Below are 16,231 nucleotides of genomic sequence, written 5' to 3' on the forward strand. Positions count from 1 at the left end.
ACTTGTTGTACCTGGTCCTTGTAAATGTTACAATTTAGAGACTTAACAAGCAATATGGTCTTGTTTTTAAATTAGTCATCCACTTGAAATCAATAGTTTCATTTAACTGCACTTAGGCAATATACTGCAGGCAACACAAAGTGCCCAAGAATGTATTATCAGTAAGCTGCCAATGTGTGCATATACAATTTATGCTTTTACTATAATTTTTTTGAAAATTGCCATTTTACTAAATAGTCATTATGTAGTCCATAAACTGCAGTAATGTAGATGGTACCAAGTTTGGTGGTCCATTCAAGTTGAGAAAACGCCCAACTACCACTGTATCAGTAGCAGGCCCTCACTGTGCAATATATACAGTAACGTGACCAAATAAAAGATGACCTAAGTATAAAAGCCTTGGTGGACCAAATTCACAGATGCATATGGCTTTTTGTACTTGTTACCTGTAAGAACTTGAGTACCTCGTTCCAAGGTGAACCTCATTGAAAAATTAATGATTTTGGGGAACCATCTAAATATCGTTAAGTCCCTGAGAGTATTGTATGATCCAAAAATCAGGTGTCTTGTGGGCAAAAAAAAGTGCAAATAACTCCTGGTTCCATCTTAAACAAAAAAGGCACCAATTCTAGAAGCAGCTAGGGGAGATTTCAGCCCAGCATTACTTCATATGATGCTTTAGAGGTATAATCCCAGCCTCCTCCTCGTTCTTCCAGTGTGCAAGATAGACCCTAGTATCCTCTTCTTCTTTCCAAGGGCTTTCTTTGAAAGTTATTCTGGTTTCCTTGTAGCCTCCATAAGAACTCGCTGCAGATGCTGACGGAAAGTGGCATACTTTTTTTGTACCTGCTCTACTTTATCCCTCTCCTCTTTCTCCAATATTAGAAGGAAATTCTGAAGCTCTGGAACAGTGAAGGCTTCCCACTGTCAAGGCAGAGATTAACAGATAAATTAGACTATCGGTAGTATTTTACAGACTTTTCACTATAGGTGTAACTCTTTATGGGTTACAGGGTGTGAAACTACAAACTACCCAGGTACTCACACTAACACGCAAAGACGCATCCACACACTCTCCCTACCTCATGCAACACAATTACCCTTCTTAAAGCCTCAGCCTGTCTCTTGGGCAGTTTGCAGACAGGGTGAACTGCTGCACTACTACAATGTTATGCAACATTATGTGACCCTGCTGACCTGCCTGTGTTTGGAATCTGCCTCTAGCCCAGTGGTTTTGGGGACTTATCTCTCTATTCTGGGTATGTAGCGGCCAAACTGGGATGGGTGGCAAACTCTGTTTTCACACCCATTGCTAACAGGTGTATAAAATCAGACATATAGGCAGCCATCTCCATAGACAAACATTGGCAGAAGAATGCAAGGGCTACTGTTGCAAGGTGGGAGGGTCTAGGAGTAACGACAGCTCAGCCACGAACTGGTAGACCGAGTCACAGGCACAACCTAATCCAAGCGTGTGCGTGATTTGGTTCTGGTGCTTAAAGGGTTAAAATTCATCTGTTTTTCCTAGACTGGAAATAATGTTAAATTTTCCTGTAATACCACCCACACCTAATTATAATGATATAACTAATATCATAATGCTGCTGCCACCAAGACAATTTACAAATGGGGTGCCTTGGTCCCCCAAGCAAATTAGACTAACAACCCACAAAATATGCTTTCATACACTATCAACGGGATTTAAAATTATCGATAAATGGGTCTAATCAGGTAACGTGAGTCTTTCCAGACAAAGGCTGAACTTAATAAAGGGATATTATGAACAAAACAGTCACAGTGCATACAAAAACAGATGATGAACAGATTATTTACAAACAGATAAAAATTAAAAAAGAAATTAACAGAAAACCCAAAGTGTAAAGTAACAGCTTTTTCTCAAAATTAGATCGGGACCCCTAGTAAGCACACTAGATATTTTCCCCATCATTAGATTTATAGTTTTTTAGTTTTTAGTTCATCTCAAGGTTCCAAGCCTATAGAACGTGACCTCCCCCCTTGTGTTGTAACAATACCAGTCCAAGTAGATAATTTTTATTTTCTCGCCTTTGCTCACCACAGAGATAATTCTCACACCTATTATTTTTTTTGCAAATTATGAAGATGTGTCACACTTGCTACTTATGACTCAATACCACAATTCCTTCCAAACGGTTAAGTTGTGCTAGCCATGTTGGTATGTTTTTAGTAGGTTGTGCTTTCCCAGTTCTAAATATGCACAAAAGGAGGCATGATTATTAATCGGTGGGTTATTATTAATATATGGTTTGGATATGACCCCCAGAAGAAATGGTCCCCTGACTGCTAATGGTCACTTAGCATATCAAAAGAATCCACAATCTATGAGGGGATACAGGCATATGGTAGATTAGTCAGCCAGTTTACATTGAAGATTTCTCAAAAGAGGAATTCATGTTGTAAAACCTGATATCACATTCATATACAATCAAATTAAACCCTCTCATTCTAAAATTGGCCATACCATCTCTACCAGGTAGCAAATTTATATATGCACTACACAAATTGGCATGACAGACCATGCATACTAACAGAGCTCTTTTGGGTGAATGGGCACAAATTCCAAAATCCTGTTGAAAGCCTTCACAGAAGGAGGCTGTTATAAGGAGCCAACTCCATATTAATGCCCATGGTTTTGGAATATGATGACCAACAAGCTCATATAGTATATATATGGACAGACTACTACCCATTCACAGTCTAACCAATGTGTTGAAGCAGAACACACATCATATCCTAATGCTTCAAAACATAGCAAGGGGGCTATATGTGTGCCGTGATTCAGGTCTGTGCTGCGAAAACTTTCACAGCTCGCTGGGGCAGTCAAGATCCCGACTTGGTGGAACAGCATACTACTTGAAAGGTAAGCTGAATATTTTACATGATACAGTGATTGTACATTTCTAAATATCAACCCTTCAAATAATATATCTATAGGCCCATAAATATATTAATCTCTCCCCAAATCTCAAAAAAAACCAACAAACCTGTACATCTCCTGTTTCATTCTCCTTCATTACAAAGTTCAGGAGGTCCGTATCTGGTCCGGCCAAAAGGCGTAAGTATAGGGGATGCTCTGCCAGTGCAAGTTTCTGAAAAATAACTGGGAAGTTTACAAGGTTAATAACTAAAGCAGTTCTGGTGATGTGGATTCTGGTTTGCTAAACCATATCGTGTATATATAATCAAAAAGCTTCAGGCTCTGAGAGTGTGCCTTCCTATCTGCATTAATGCATATTTATACGGATTTATAATTTACAGGGGGAAAAAAACATATGAAAAGAATGTCATGGGTGTTGTTTTACAGCAATCCATCTCACTATGTGTGTAACAGTACCTGTTTATCAGTCAGTTTTAGTTGCATGGTGCCACTGATAACATGGCCACCAAGGTCATAAACTGACACTGTGGCAACTACCTAGGCCAAAGCCCCCAAAAAACAGGACCGTTGGAAGATTATATAGAAGATGTCCAGCAGTGCCATCAACTCTGCATTGGCAGAAAACTGTGGGACCCTGGTACACTCATCAACTCTCTGGAGAAGGCTGGTCACAAATGGTCTTCATGGAAGATTTTCAGCAAAAACGCCATTCCTCTGATGACTCAACTATTCACATAAGAACTGGGCAACATAAAAATATTTGGCTGTAGCAGAAGGTAGTTTGTTCACCATAAAGCTGGTGAGCGCTACAAGAATGAGTGTTTGCCGGCAACAGTGAATCATGGTGCAGGTTTGTTCAAGTTGCTGCATTTCTTTAAATTGCTTTAGGGATTAAGTCTTCTCAATGCTGAGATGCAATACCATCAGGGAGGCATCTGATTGGCCCCAAATTTATTATGCAACATTACAACAGCCCCAAACATACACCCAATGTTAAAAAAAAACCTATCCTCAGTGTAAAGAAGACCAAGGAGTTCTAGAAGTGATGGTATGGCCCCTTGATAAAGGGTGGTCATGCCAAATATCGATTTGATTTTTTCTTATGTTCGCTCGGTTTACATTTAATCTATTTTTTAAAGCATTCTTACCCGCGTAAAACCTTTACACAGTGCTATAAACAAAATCTATATAGATAAATATATGTACAATATGATCTAAAAGATCTGAGTATCCCTGAATAATAAGTAACAATGGCACATATCATTTAGAAGCTCTTTATTAAATATTGATGTGAAATAGTCATTAGTATCAATATCCTCTTCACATCTAATTAAAGAATTGTGTTTGGCCTGGTTGGCTTCTGGGTTTCCTTCTTTTCTATTTCAACAGAACTACAAGGTGAATCTTGAGTGTAAACCTCCAAGTGATAAACTGGTAAGGCGTTAATTGCCTAGCAGGGGTTTTATTCAATTTCATTGCTGTACCTCTCTAATAAGCTGCGTTTGCTTTTGCGGTGGTGACGGTAAAGTTGTGGGAATATAAAAAAGAAAAGGGGATGATTCTCAGATTGTTTGTCCATTTAATTAATTGTGTTTGGTCTGGTTGAATTGTGGGAGTTTTCCTTCTTTTCTATTTCAACAGAACTGAAGGTGAATATTGAACCTTGACAAAAACTAGTAACATTACATTCCATTTATTTATATAGCACAGGCAAATTCTGTGGTGCTGTTACAATTAGTGGAATAATTTAAAGTCACACACAATAACAAACTGGTACAAAAAGAGAAGAGGGATTTGCTTTAGCGAGTTTTCAATCAATGGTTGATGGAGAAGTAAAAACAATAGAAGAGGACTGCTTGGATGGGGATGAGTTTATCTGTAGATGTTGTTGGTCGTTCAGATGGCTTGGTTAGTATGAGGCTGAGAGTGTTAGATGGAAAGGTTGTACGCTTCTCGAAAAAGGTGGGTTTTTAGACAGTCTTTGAAAGTCGTGTACAAAGGAGAAAGTCTGACGGACGGGGAAAGGAATTACACAGAAGGGGTACAGCATGGGTGAAATCCTGAATAGGGGAGTGAGAACAGATAACTGTAGAAGAGAGACACAAGTAATGAGAGAAACGAAGAGAGCGGTTAGGGGCGCATTTGGTTAAGAGGGTGGAGATATAGAGTGGTTCAGAATTGTTAAGGCCTCTGTAGGTCAGAAGTTTGAATTTTATTCTGAAGGGTATGTAGAGCCAATGGTGTGATTGGCATAGTGAAGCAGCAGATGAAGAACAGTGACAGAGAAAGATTAATCTAGTTGCAGTGTTAAGGAGGATGGATTGGAGTGGTGAAAGGCAGTAGAGGGGGAGACCAGTTACTAGGGAGTCCAGATGGGATATCACAAGGGAGTAGATTCATATATTTTTTGTTTGTTGTCTGAGGAATGGGTGAACTCGGGGGAAGTTTATCAGGTGAAGGAGGCAGGATTTAGTGAGGGACTGGATATGAGGGATGAAGGAGAGTGCAGAATCAAGTGTGTCACCAATGGAGTGAACTTGGTCTGCCGGTTGGATAGTGGAGTTGTCCACAGCAAGCTATATGTCAGGAATTGTGGACAGAGCGGATGGCAGGATTACCATAAACTCAGTCTTGGAGATGTTGGGCTTTAGGTAATGGGACGCCATCCATGATGCAAATCCTGAAGACCTCTTGCAAGTCAGAAGAGAGGGTGAAAAATCAGGAGAGGAAATATAGATTAGAGTGTTACCTGCATATAGATTGTACTGGAAGCCGGAGGAAGATACTAGATGCATCATGGAAAAGGTGTAGATGGAGAATGGTAGATGCCCAAAAACTAAGCCCTGAGAAACACCAACAGATAGCGGTAGGGGAGAGGAGAAAGTGAATGAGACAGTAAAAGTACGGTCATAGAGGTAAGATTTGAGCCAGAAAAGAGCTGTGTCGCGGATGCCATGAGCAATGGAGGATTTGTAGGAGGAAGGGTTGTTCAACTGTGTCAAAGGCTGTGGAGAGGTCTTAGAGTACAAGTAGTGAAAAGTGTAATTTTGTTTACGCTGCAAGGAGATCATTGGTTTCTGTCCGCTGCATTCAACAGAGACCGCACTCACTAAAACTACTAGAGTTAGAAGAGTGGAAATTAGTTAATTGATAATAAATTAGTGTTCCACCAATTTGGATGCTAAGAGGAGAAGCTGAACTGGATGGTAGTTTTATGGGGATGTAGGCTCAAGTGAACTTTTGACTAAATTTGTCTCATAACTTGTGTAGTACCATCTTAGGAAATGCCACTCTTCCTACTTGGAATCTAAAATGAAGGATCTAACAGGGCAACTGGCAATATTGAGGGACACTGATAACATGAAGAGGAGTCTCCTTAATGAGCGGGTAATGCTAGGGTTAGTGTTGCTTAGGGTGGAGAGTAGGGAGTAGGATAGATGTAGGGCAAAAAGCTTGCTCAGCCGCAAGAGGATACGTTGGGGTAAAAGGTTTAGGGAGGCTAGTCCTAGGCTTGCTCAACCCAACATGTTTGCCAGTTTGTGTGAAGATGAAATGTTGTCCCGGTTGCTTGGATTTGGTAAGTTAGGGACCTACCGGACAGATTGTTGAGCAGGGCTTTAAATGATTCAGTGGTCATAGTATACATTGGTACCAAAAAGACTTGTGCATTCGTATTCGGGCGAACGTAAAAACGAACACGAAGGGTGCGTTTTCGTTGTTGAGCCCGAATACCGAACGTAAGAACATGGCGGCGGCAAAACGTAGACAAAGACACACAATACGTCTTTGTTTACTAATCTCCCTGGTCCCTTCCCCATCTAGCCTACCTTATCTATGTCCGTGCGAACGACTGTATTGGTCGTCAGCATCAACCAATTGGGTAACAGTGACCATGGTTGACGGTAGAGGAGGCCCCTGCTGGCGACCAATAGAGCTGCTCGTACGGACATTAAAAATCCTGGTGCCAAAGCTGCTGCGTAGTGCGAACTGCGTATTAACCCCTTCTACAAAAAACGAAGAAGAAAACCGAACACAAAGAATTCACAAACTGAATGTAGGAACGGGCAAATATTCGTGGAATATGAAGATTTCTTCCCCCACAAAGACGAACAAGAAGAAGTCTAGTACTAATGATAAAGTCAGTGGCAGGTGGGGATCCATAAAAAAAAGATTTCAGGGAGCTAGATTACAAAGCCATGACCTCCAATGTAATATTTTCTAAAATATTACCTGTACCCCATGATACACAAGAGCATGTAGGTAGTGTAGGTCCATAGAAGGACGTTGCTTTGGGAGGGAAATAGTAAAGAAAATGGTAAGATAAGCACAGATAATGAAGGTTAAACCACAACATGTTAAAAGTTGCTTAATCCTGTCAAAATGGGGAAACTAGAGTTGCTGGCAAGTGAAGAACATCATAAACTAACTGGTATCTCAGAAATGTGGTTCTTGTGACTGGGCAGTACATTAAAATAGTTATACACTGTTAAGGCAGGACAGAGTAATTAGGAAAAGGGGAGGGCTATGTATTTGTTAGACCTGCCTTAAAGCATAGTATCAACAAAATAATATATGCGGATACAGGTGATAATGTTGAAGCTTTATGGGTCAAAATTGTGCTGATAGGATGAGGTGCTGTTCATTAATTGTAAGTATATGCTACAAATCGTAAAAGGTGCACATCTGGGTCATGTTTCTACTAATAGTTCAGGAGAAGATAAATGGGATATCTAACATTAGTGAAATATACTTTTAAGCATGTCCCCGTGAAAGATGGAGGGGCAATGACGTGTTAGGGAAATCATTGACTGAAAGGGATTTGGGAATAATTGTAGACAATAAAACCTTGCAACAGTGTTTAATGTGAGTCATCTTTTATAAGGGCCAGTAAGACATGTCGTATAAAAAAGAGGTATTGGCTAACTGTATGTCAATGGTAAGGTCCCACCTTGAATATGCAGCGCAGATCTAGGCACCAGTTTTTTAAAATTAACAGGTGTCCAGATTCTAGCAGATATGCTAGACTACATGTATATGGTTTGTCAGATGTAATGGACAAAACATATATTTGTTGTCAGGCCCGGACTGGCCATTGACTTAGGGGCTGATGGAGCTGCAGCTCCAGGCCCCTACCCTACCTACGGCCGCATTAACGCAGGGCATAAGGGGCACCTGCCCCTTAAGCCCGCCGCAACTGCGACCGGGTCCGCCACTCTAAGGGGCCGGGAAGTCCCCACCAAGGCCGGCCTTACGGGTCTGCGGCCGCACAGGGTTTAAATTAAAACATCGGGGGTTTTTTTAACTTTATTTAACATCCTCCATGTTAAATAAAGTTTTTTTTAACTTTATTTAACATGGAGGATGTTAAATAAAGTTGAAAAAAACCCCCGATGTTTTAATTTAATATATGTGTGGATTGGTATATATGTGTGGATTGGTATATATGTGTGGATTGGTGTATGTGTGGATTGGTATATATGTGTGGATTGGTATATATGTGTGGATTGGTATATATGTGTGGATTGGTATATACGTGTGGATTGGTATATACGTGTGGATTGGTATATACGTGTGGATTGGTATATACGTGTGGATTGGTATATACGTGTGGATTGGTATTTACGTGTGGATTGGTATAAACGTGTGGATTGGTATATGTGTGTGGATTGGTATATAGGTGTGGATTGGTATATAGGTGTGGATTGGTATATAGGTGTGGATTGGTATATATGTGTGGATTGGTAAGTGTGTGAGAGTGATGGGTGTTATGCTGTACCATTTCCAATGTCTTTTTCATGATCTAATTATGCTCTAAAAGTACATCATAACTCCCATCACTCTATACTGTTCCATACAGTGGCAGAGCTGGGAGGCAGAGGCCTTGCACCCTCACCGCAGGACTCCTGAAAGGAGATAGTTAGGAGGGGGTAGATAGGGAGAAGGGCGTGAGACGGGGGAAAGGGGGTAGATAGGGGGAAAGGGGGTAGATAGGGGAGAAGGGAGTGAGAAGGGGTAGATGGGGCAGAAGGGAGTGAGAAGGGGTAGATAGGGCAATCATACTCCTATCATGCCAAGTCTGCGAGTACATCCTGGAATCTGGGTATGCCTGGGCATGATAGGAATGTGATTGCTGTTAACAATCATATATATATATATATATACATATAATATTGTTTTTTAATTGTTTTGTCCTATTTTGGTGTGTTACTTACTTTAAATAAAAGGGTTTTTTTTATGGTGTGGGGAGGTCATATTCGGTTTCGGACAGGTAAATGCTGCATTTTCGGTTTCAGTCCAGAATTCGTTTCGGTGCATCCCTACTACTAAGCCAGACAATGAAGTGGTAGGCCTACACCACAACAATGTTTGGCGTAGTATATAGTGATTGGGGTTATGCTGCACTATTGTCAATGTCTGGCTCAATGTATAGTGATAGGGATTACGCTGTACCACTGTCAATGTGTGCCTCAGTATATAGTGATAGGTGTTATGCTGTACCACCGTCATTGTCTGCCTCAGTATATAGTGGTAGGTGTTATGCTGTACCACCGTCAATTTCTGCCTCAGTATATAGTGATAAGTATTATGCTGTACCACCGTCAATGTCTGCATCAGTATATAATGATAACAGTGAGAAGAGGCAGAGGTGGTAGATAGTGATACAGGGGGATAGATAGTGAGAAAGGGGAGTTTTGTTACAAGTTTTTATTCCTTTCTTTTTTGGGGATGGGGGGGCACCAGAGGAGTAGTCCGCACAGGGCGCCAGAACACCTAAGGCCGGCTCTGCCTTAGAGTGGCGGACCCGGTTGCAGTTGCGGCGGGCTTAAGGGGCTCTGCCTTAATGCGGCCATATAGGCCCAGTCAGTCCGGTCCTGACTGGGCCTATTTTAAGGTAGGAGCCTGGAGCTGCAGCTCCATCAGCCCCTAAGTCAATCCTGCCCTGCCACAGGCGCGGTCGCAGTTGCTGCTTGCTCTGGCAACAAGGTAAATAGGGTGAGGGAAGGGGCTGCAGTGAGAAGGGGCAGAGGGGGGTTAGGTAGTGAGAAAGGGGGAGAGGGGATAGATAGAGGCGGTACGTATTGAGAAGTGGGGAAGGGGGTTACATAGTGAAAAGGGGGAACATAGTGAGAAGGGGCAGATAAGATGATGAGAGGGGGTAGTGTGAATGCGTATGAGAATGAATGAATAAATGTGTGGATGAATTGTGTGAATGCGTATGACAATTAATGAATTCATGTGTGGATGAATTGCTTGAATGATTTGTGAGACTACATTAATGAATGTGTTAATGATTTGTGTGAATGATTAAATGCAAAGATGGTACATGAAGGGTGGGCTTTAACAATAAATAAATAAATAAATAAATATGGGCTGCTCAGGCTTAAATGCCCGGGCCTATTTTTTGTCCCAGTCCGGGCCTGTTTGTTGTGCATAATAAGTTCCAGGCACTGGTTTATTTGGGAATTGTGCAAGCTTATCATAGGACCTTTCAAAATAGAGATTCTTAAATAAAGTATTCTTAAGACTCTGAAGTGACATGTCAATTTTGTTTCTAATACTGGTACTCAGTTTTCACTTATCGGTATCCTGAAATGAGTCACCTGTGTTCAAGAAGTAATTTAAAATATTACATGCTAATGAGAAAAGTGGGCCACACAATGCATGACTCTGAGCATCAGGGCACCACCCCTAAGCAAAATTTTCCAACCCTTCTCCTGATAACTGGGATACAGTGGCTAGATCAGATCAAAATTCTAAAGCAAACATCTCCCCATAAATGCAATAAAAACCTATTAAAGTCTTACCTTGTCCATCTCTCTGCATTTGCTTGTATAGGGCAAATTTCTGTGGGTCATCCAACACCTGGAATTTCTGTAGTAATCCCCTAATGACTTCACTTGCTGTTGTCAAGTTGCTGATGTGTAACTGCTTCACTGCATCCACAGGCAGGTAGAAAGATGTCGGTTTATTTACTGATGTACTAGGGGGCATCTCTTTCACCGTGTCAAAGATTGACAGTGGCTGTGAACCAGCAACCACCGTCACTGGACGTCTGAGTTTTAGGTGCACTTTAACGAATCCTGTGTAAGTGCCGTCATCTGCCTTAAAATAGAAAGATTTATTGTAATATTTAAAATATTGACCCCCTCCACTTCCAGATCACCTGGATGCTTTCAAAATAGGCATGTTAGTAGTTTATTTTTTAACCTTTTAACATATTTAAAAGTGAGTGAAGAAAAATACAAATCAAATTCATATTTGGTGTGACCACTTTTTGCTTCAAAACAGCATTCATTGTTCTAGATACACTTGCTCAGCAGGTAGGTTGTTTCAAACATCTTGGAGAACTAACTACAGTTGCTCTCTGGATTTAAGAAGCCTTAGTTGTTCCTCTCTCCATGTAATCTCAGACAGACCCGATTATGTGGAGATCAGGGCTCTGTGAGGGCCATACCATCACGCACAGTACTCCTTCTTTATGCTGAGTATAATTCTTTGATGACTGTATATTTGAGATTGTTGTCATGCTGCAGAATAAATGTGTGGCCAATCAGATGCCTCCCTGATGGCATCGCATGATGGATAAGTATCTGGCTGTACTTCCCAGCATTGAGGAGACCATTCATTCTAACCAAATCCCAAACTCTATCTGCAGAAATGGGGCCCCAAACTTGAAAGGAACCTCCACTAAGCTTCACTGTTGTCTGCAAACACTCATTCTTGTACCACTCTCCAGCCCTTCCTTGAACAAACTGCCTTCTTGTTACATAGTTACATACATAGTTACATACATAGTTACATCCTTCAAGTTTAACCCTTCTACCTAACCTTCCTATTCTTGATCCAAAAGAAGGCTAATTAACCCCTTAATGACAAAGCCCGTACATGTACGGGCTCAAAATGCATTGTTTTCAATGGGTTTAGGGACCGCCCATTGTCATTAATGGGCACAACATCTGCCTTGCGCCAATCTAAGGGAACTATGCCCGAGCTGAAAGAATCCCTAAAGATTAGTAATAATGGTTGGGCCAGAGTTAGGCTTAACTCCTTCAGTACCCTTGGGTGTATACCATCCGGTCCAGGGGCCTTGTCTACTTTATATTAAATTTAAATTCTGCCATCAGGGGGGAAAAAATCCTTCTTGACTCCAAGAGGCAATCGGATTTCTCCTTGGATCAAGAAGTTCTAAAATATTAATGTTATTTATATTCCTGTATGTCATGTCTTTCTAAGAAAATATCGAGGCCCCTTTTGAAGGTATGTAATGTATTGGATAACACCACCTCCCTTGGAAGTGAATTCCATACCTTTATTGTCCTCACTGTAAAGAATCCCTTCCTTTGTCGTCTATGAAACCTGCGCTCTTCCAGTCTCAGAGGGTGACCTCTTGTTCTTTGTATATTTCTGTTAATGAACAGGTCACTGAAGAGCTCTGCATATATTTATATAATGTTATATGCCCTCTGAGACGCCGTTTTTCTAGCGTATATAATTTTCACTTTTTTAGTCTCTCTTCATAACTAGTATCACCCAATCCCCTTATTCATTTTGTAGCCCTCCTTTGCACTTTTTCTAGTTCCATAATGTCCTTTTTAAGGACCGGTGCCCAGAATTGTACTGCGTATTCAAGGTGAGGTCTTACCAATGACCTGTAAAGAGGCAAGATAATATCCTCCTCCCTTGAATCAGTACCTCTTTTAAAGCATGCTAAAACCTTATTGGCCCTTGCAGCTGCTTGCTGGCATTGCACACTGTTGTCATCCGTTATTCCTTAGTCCTTCTCATTGGTAGTTTCCCCCAAGGATATTCCATTTAAAGAATAGGTCCCATTTTTATTATTTTTATCATAATGCATAACTTTGCATTCTCTATATTAAACCTCATCTGCCACTTGCATGCCCAGTCCCCAACTCTGTCTAAATCTTCCTGCAACATGGCTCTCAATGCAGCTTGGGAGATCATTTATAAATAAATTAAAAAGAAGAGGACCGAGGACAGACCCCTGAGGCACTCCACTTAATACCTGCGTACAGGCTGAGAAACATCTATTATCAACAACCCTCTGCATTCTATCTTTTAGCCAATTTCGGATCCACATACAGACATTTGCCCCTAAGCCTATTTCTGTTCAAATGCCTTAGCAAAGTCCAGATAAATCACATGTACAGCCACCCCCAGGTCTATATTTTTTCTAACTTTTTCATAGAATGTTAATAGGTTGGTTTGACAAAACCGGTCTTTCACAAATCCATGTTGACTTCTACTAATTGGATTATGGATCAAGATATGATCTTGAATGTATACCTTTAGCAACCCTTCAAATTTCCCCACTACCTGTAATTGCCCGGTTGAGATTTTGATGCCTTTTTAAATATGGGCACAACATCTGCCTTGCGCCAATCTAATGGAACTATGCCCGAGCTGAAATAATCCCTAAAGATTAGTAATAATGGTTGGGCCAGAGTTAGGCTTAACTCCTTCAGTACCCTTGGGTGTATACCATCCGGTCCAGGGGCCTTGTCTACTTTAACAGTATTTAATTGCTTGAGCAGTTTTTCTTGTGTCAGCCAATCCCATGTTTGCTGCAACCAATTTCCTTAAAATTAGCCAGCAGGGGCTCCGTCATTGGTATATGACGGAGCCCCTGCTACAGCCAAATACTTCAAATTTTGACTCATCAGTCCAGAGCATCTGATGCCATCTTTCTGCATCCCAGTTCCTGTGTTTTCATGAACAGTTTAATCACGTGGCCTTGTTTCCATGTCGGAGGTATGGCTTTTTGTCTACAAGTCTTCCATGAAGACCACTTCTTAGTAGACTTCACCGGACATTAGATGGATGCACCAGGGGCCCACTGTTTTTTGCCAATGTACTGTTTCCTTTTGACAACCGCTGCATCTATGGTCTTCAATATTGCATGTTTCTTTGTGCTTATTCAGAAGAGCTTGGACAGAACAGCTAACAAATTCTTGCCTGGAAGAAACATTGCTGATGCAGTATAACAACCTTGTGACTTGTTGCTGTGCTCAGTCTTATCATGGTGTATGGCTTGACATTGACACTTGTCTTCAGCAACCTCACATTGTTAGTGAGTTTGACTGTTCCTCCTACACAGCTGTTTCTGTCTAGCTAATGATGATCATAGGAACCTGTTTGGTATACTTGTTTAATCATAAACTTAACTATATGCCTACAAAATCCATGACTTTGTACAGTATTGATTTGATTTATGTTTTCTTCTGCTTGCTCACTTTGCATTTTGTTAAATGATAAAAATACACTATTAACATGTCTACTTTTTAAATCATTCTTATTTTATAGCATTTCTTCGCACCTGCCTAAACATTATATATACAGTATATACATACATACATACACACACAGATACAATTTATTTTAAAGAATCAGGCTAATTTATACTTTATCACCTTTGTGCATGCTAAAGACATTTAGAAATTTAGGATGTATATATTACACCAGGCTATAGCAAGTGCAAAACATGCACAGAAGTAATAGTTCCATTTTTTTCTACATACATTTACTAAGATTACATTACTCATACACCCCCAACATTTCAGGACACTTGTGTTGGAGAGGCGTGGCAAGAGTTATAGAAGGGTAAAGCTGGCCCCAGAAGTAGGCATTACCAACCTCGGAAATGTGTGCAGCCGCCTGCCTTGCCTGAATAGGTGGTTACATGAGAACTACAACAGTTTAGACATCCATTGATTTCACAGCTCCCAGGGCCGATCAGGGGAGATCAGTGGATCACCTCAACTGGCCCTTGATTCACACTGCCTATAAAAGTGGGATAGTGGGCCTGTCCTATGAAATCCAGGACTGACGGAGGGAGTGCTAATGCATGGTTAATTACCAAAGATCACAATAAGTAGTTAATCCTTTTGCATCATAGTCTTCTTTTTGCCTTTGTAATACATGCCCCCAGCATCTTTAACACACACAAACAAGCTGTGAATTTATTGTCACTACTTATGTTTTTGTCAACATAAATAAAAAATGAAAAATCTACAACCTACCATTTTCATGATAAGGCCATTTTGGACCTTCTTGTTAAAACATTCTATTTTCTTTTTCAGTTCCTGAGTAGTGGGTTTTCTTTCTTCCTTTGGTACCTCCTGCAAAAAAATTAAATAAAAAATAGCGGTCTAATCATTAATTAGAGCTGTCGGTTGACTTTAAGGAATACAGCATTCCACAGCATCCTTCCGCTCAACCAACAGCTCGTATGTCAGTTTACATTCTGCTAATTTTGAAGAGTGCTATTTAACATCCAACTTGCACAAACTGAACTGCCAAACACAAAAGTTAAACTGGACAGGAATAAATAAATACAAATGAACAGGGTCTCCAGAAACACCCCAAAACAAAGGAGGAGGGGTGCAAGATAGGGGCAGGGTAAGAGGGGTATTAATATTCAGTCAGAGCTAACCCTTGCATCTATCCCAAGTTTTTTTCAAAATCATATTTGGGAGGGGAGGGAGTTAATATAGAGTACGCATTAAGAAAACATTACAATCCACATTGTATTGTAAACATTCATGAGGCAATCACTTCTAGGTAATGCATAAAAGATCTAAAAGGAGCCTATTGAAATGGTTAATAACAACCCCACCACCAATCAGGTTCCTGTCACGGGCAGGACGGGCAGGCTACTGGGAGGTAATTAAAACATGGTCCCTTACAATTGCACGTTATGGGGCATGTTTGAACAGGATGCCTAGCCAATAGAACCAGGTGGTTATATATCTCTCTCTGGTCTTGTAGAGTCGTATTTCCTCCAATCTGGAAACCCAGTGCCTTACTGTCGAGACCAAAGTTCGCAGGCCAGTGAACTAAAATAAGGCTGCGGGCCGCGTTAAGGCAAGCGTCTGCGTTAGCAGGGGATAGAGTATGTAGTTTGATGCAGAAGCGTATAAACCGTCTAGAAGGGCAGTGGCTTGTCAATAAGTTGGGATATGGCCCAATAAACGCCTTTTCTATAGCCTTGTATCTGTGGGCAATCCCACGATATGTGGATATTGGACCCGCTTGAAACAAAGCATCTCTAGCACCTCCTGGCTGCCCCTGGATAGATGCTATGAAGCAGCTGTCTGGTACCAGTGCATCAGCAGTTTGTAGTGTGCCTCCTAGGTTTTAGTGGCTATTGTCATCTTTTCTGTTAGTATAACAATTATGTCAATTATCATTAGTAAATTACATATCTAGGGATGATTTTCATTTTGCTAAGTAGCCCGGATGGGGTGTGTATTTGATAGTGATGATCAGAGATGACCCTTGAGATTCCCCTTTTGG

The 16,231-nt window shown here is 40.9% G+C and overlaps 1 protein-coding gene across 1 annotated transcript; it reads right to left on the reverse strand.

Annotated features, from left to right (window-relative positions):
- Positions 1–771: 771 nt before the first annotated feature.
- Positions 772–15,030, reverse strand: LOC149287945 (ras association domain-containing protein 5-like). The gene is made up of 4 exons (XM_089492291.1): positions 14,956–15,030; positions 10,723–11,020; positions 3,024–3,139; positions 772–924 (listed from the first exon to the last, which is right to left on the reverse strand). The coding sequence occupies exons 1-4, from the start codon at positions 14,962–14,964 to the stop codon at positions 772–774; spliced, it is 576 nt and encodes a 191-aa protein (XP_089348417.1). The 5' UTR covers positions 14,965–15,030.
- Positions 15,031–16,231: the final 1,201 nt, after the last annotated feature.

Source organism: Sceloporus occidentalis, unplaced genomic scaffold, assembly GCF_023333645.1.
Source record: "Sceloporus occidentalis isolate IW3139 unplaced genomic scaffold, rSceOcc1.0.p SCAF_55, whole genome shotgun sequence".
NCBI classification, from domain to species: Eukaryota; Metazoa; Chordata; class Lepidosauria; order Squamata; family Phrynosomatidae; genus Sceloporus; species Sceloporus occidentalis.

Excerpts from the sequence above, each read along its gene's own strand:
- LOC149287945 (XM_089492291.1), bottom strand. Across the intron at positions 3,140-10,722 it reads AATGCAGAGAGATGGACAAG|TTATTTTTCAGAAACTTGCA; the intron begins GTAAGACTTTAA and ends TAAACTTCCCAG. Across the intron at positions 925-3,023 it reads ATGAAACAGGAGATGTACAG|TGGGAAGCCTTCACTGTTCC; the intron begins GTTTGTTGGTTT and ends CTGCCTTGACAG.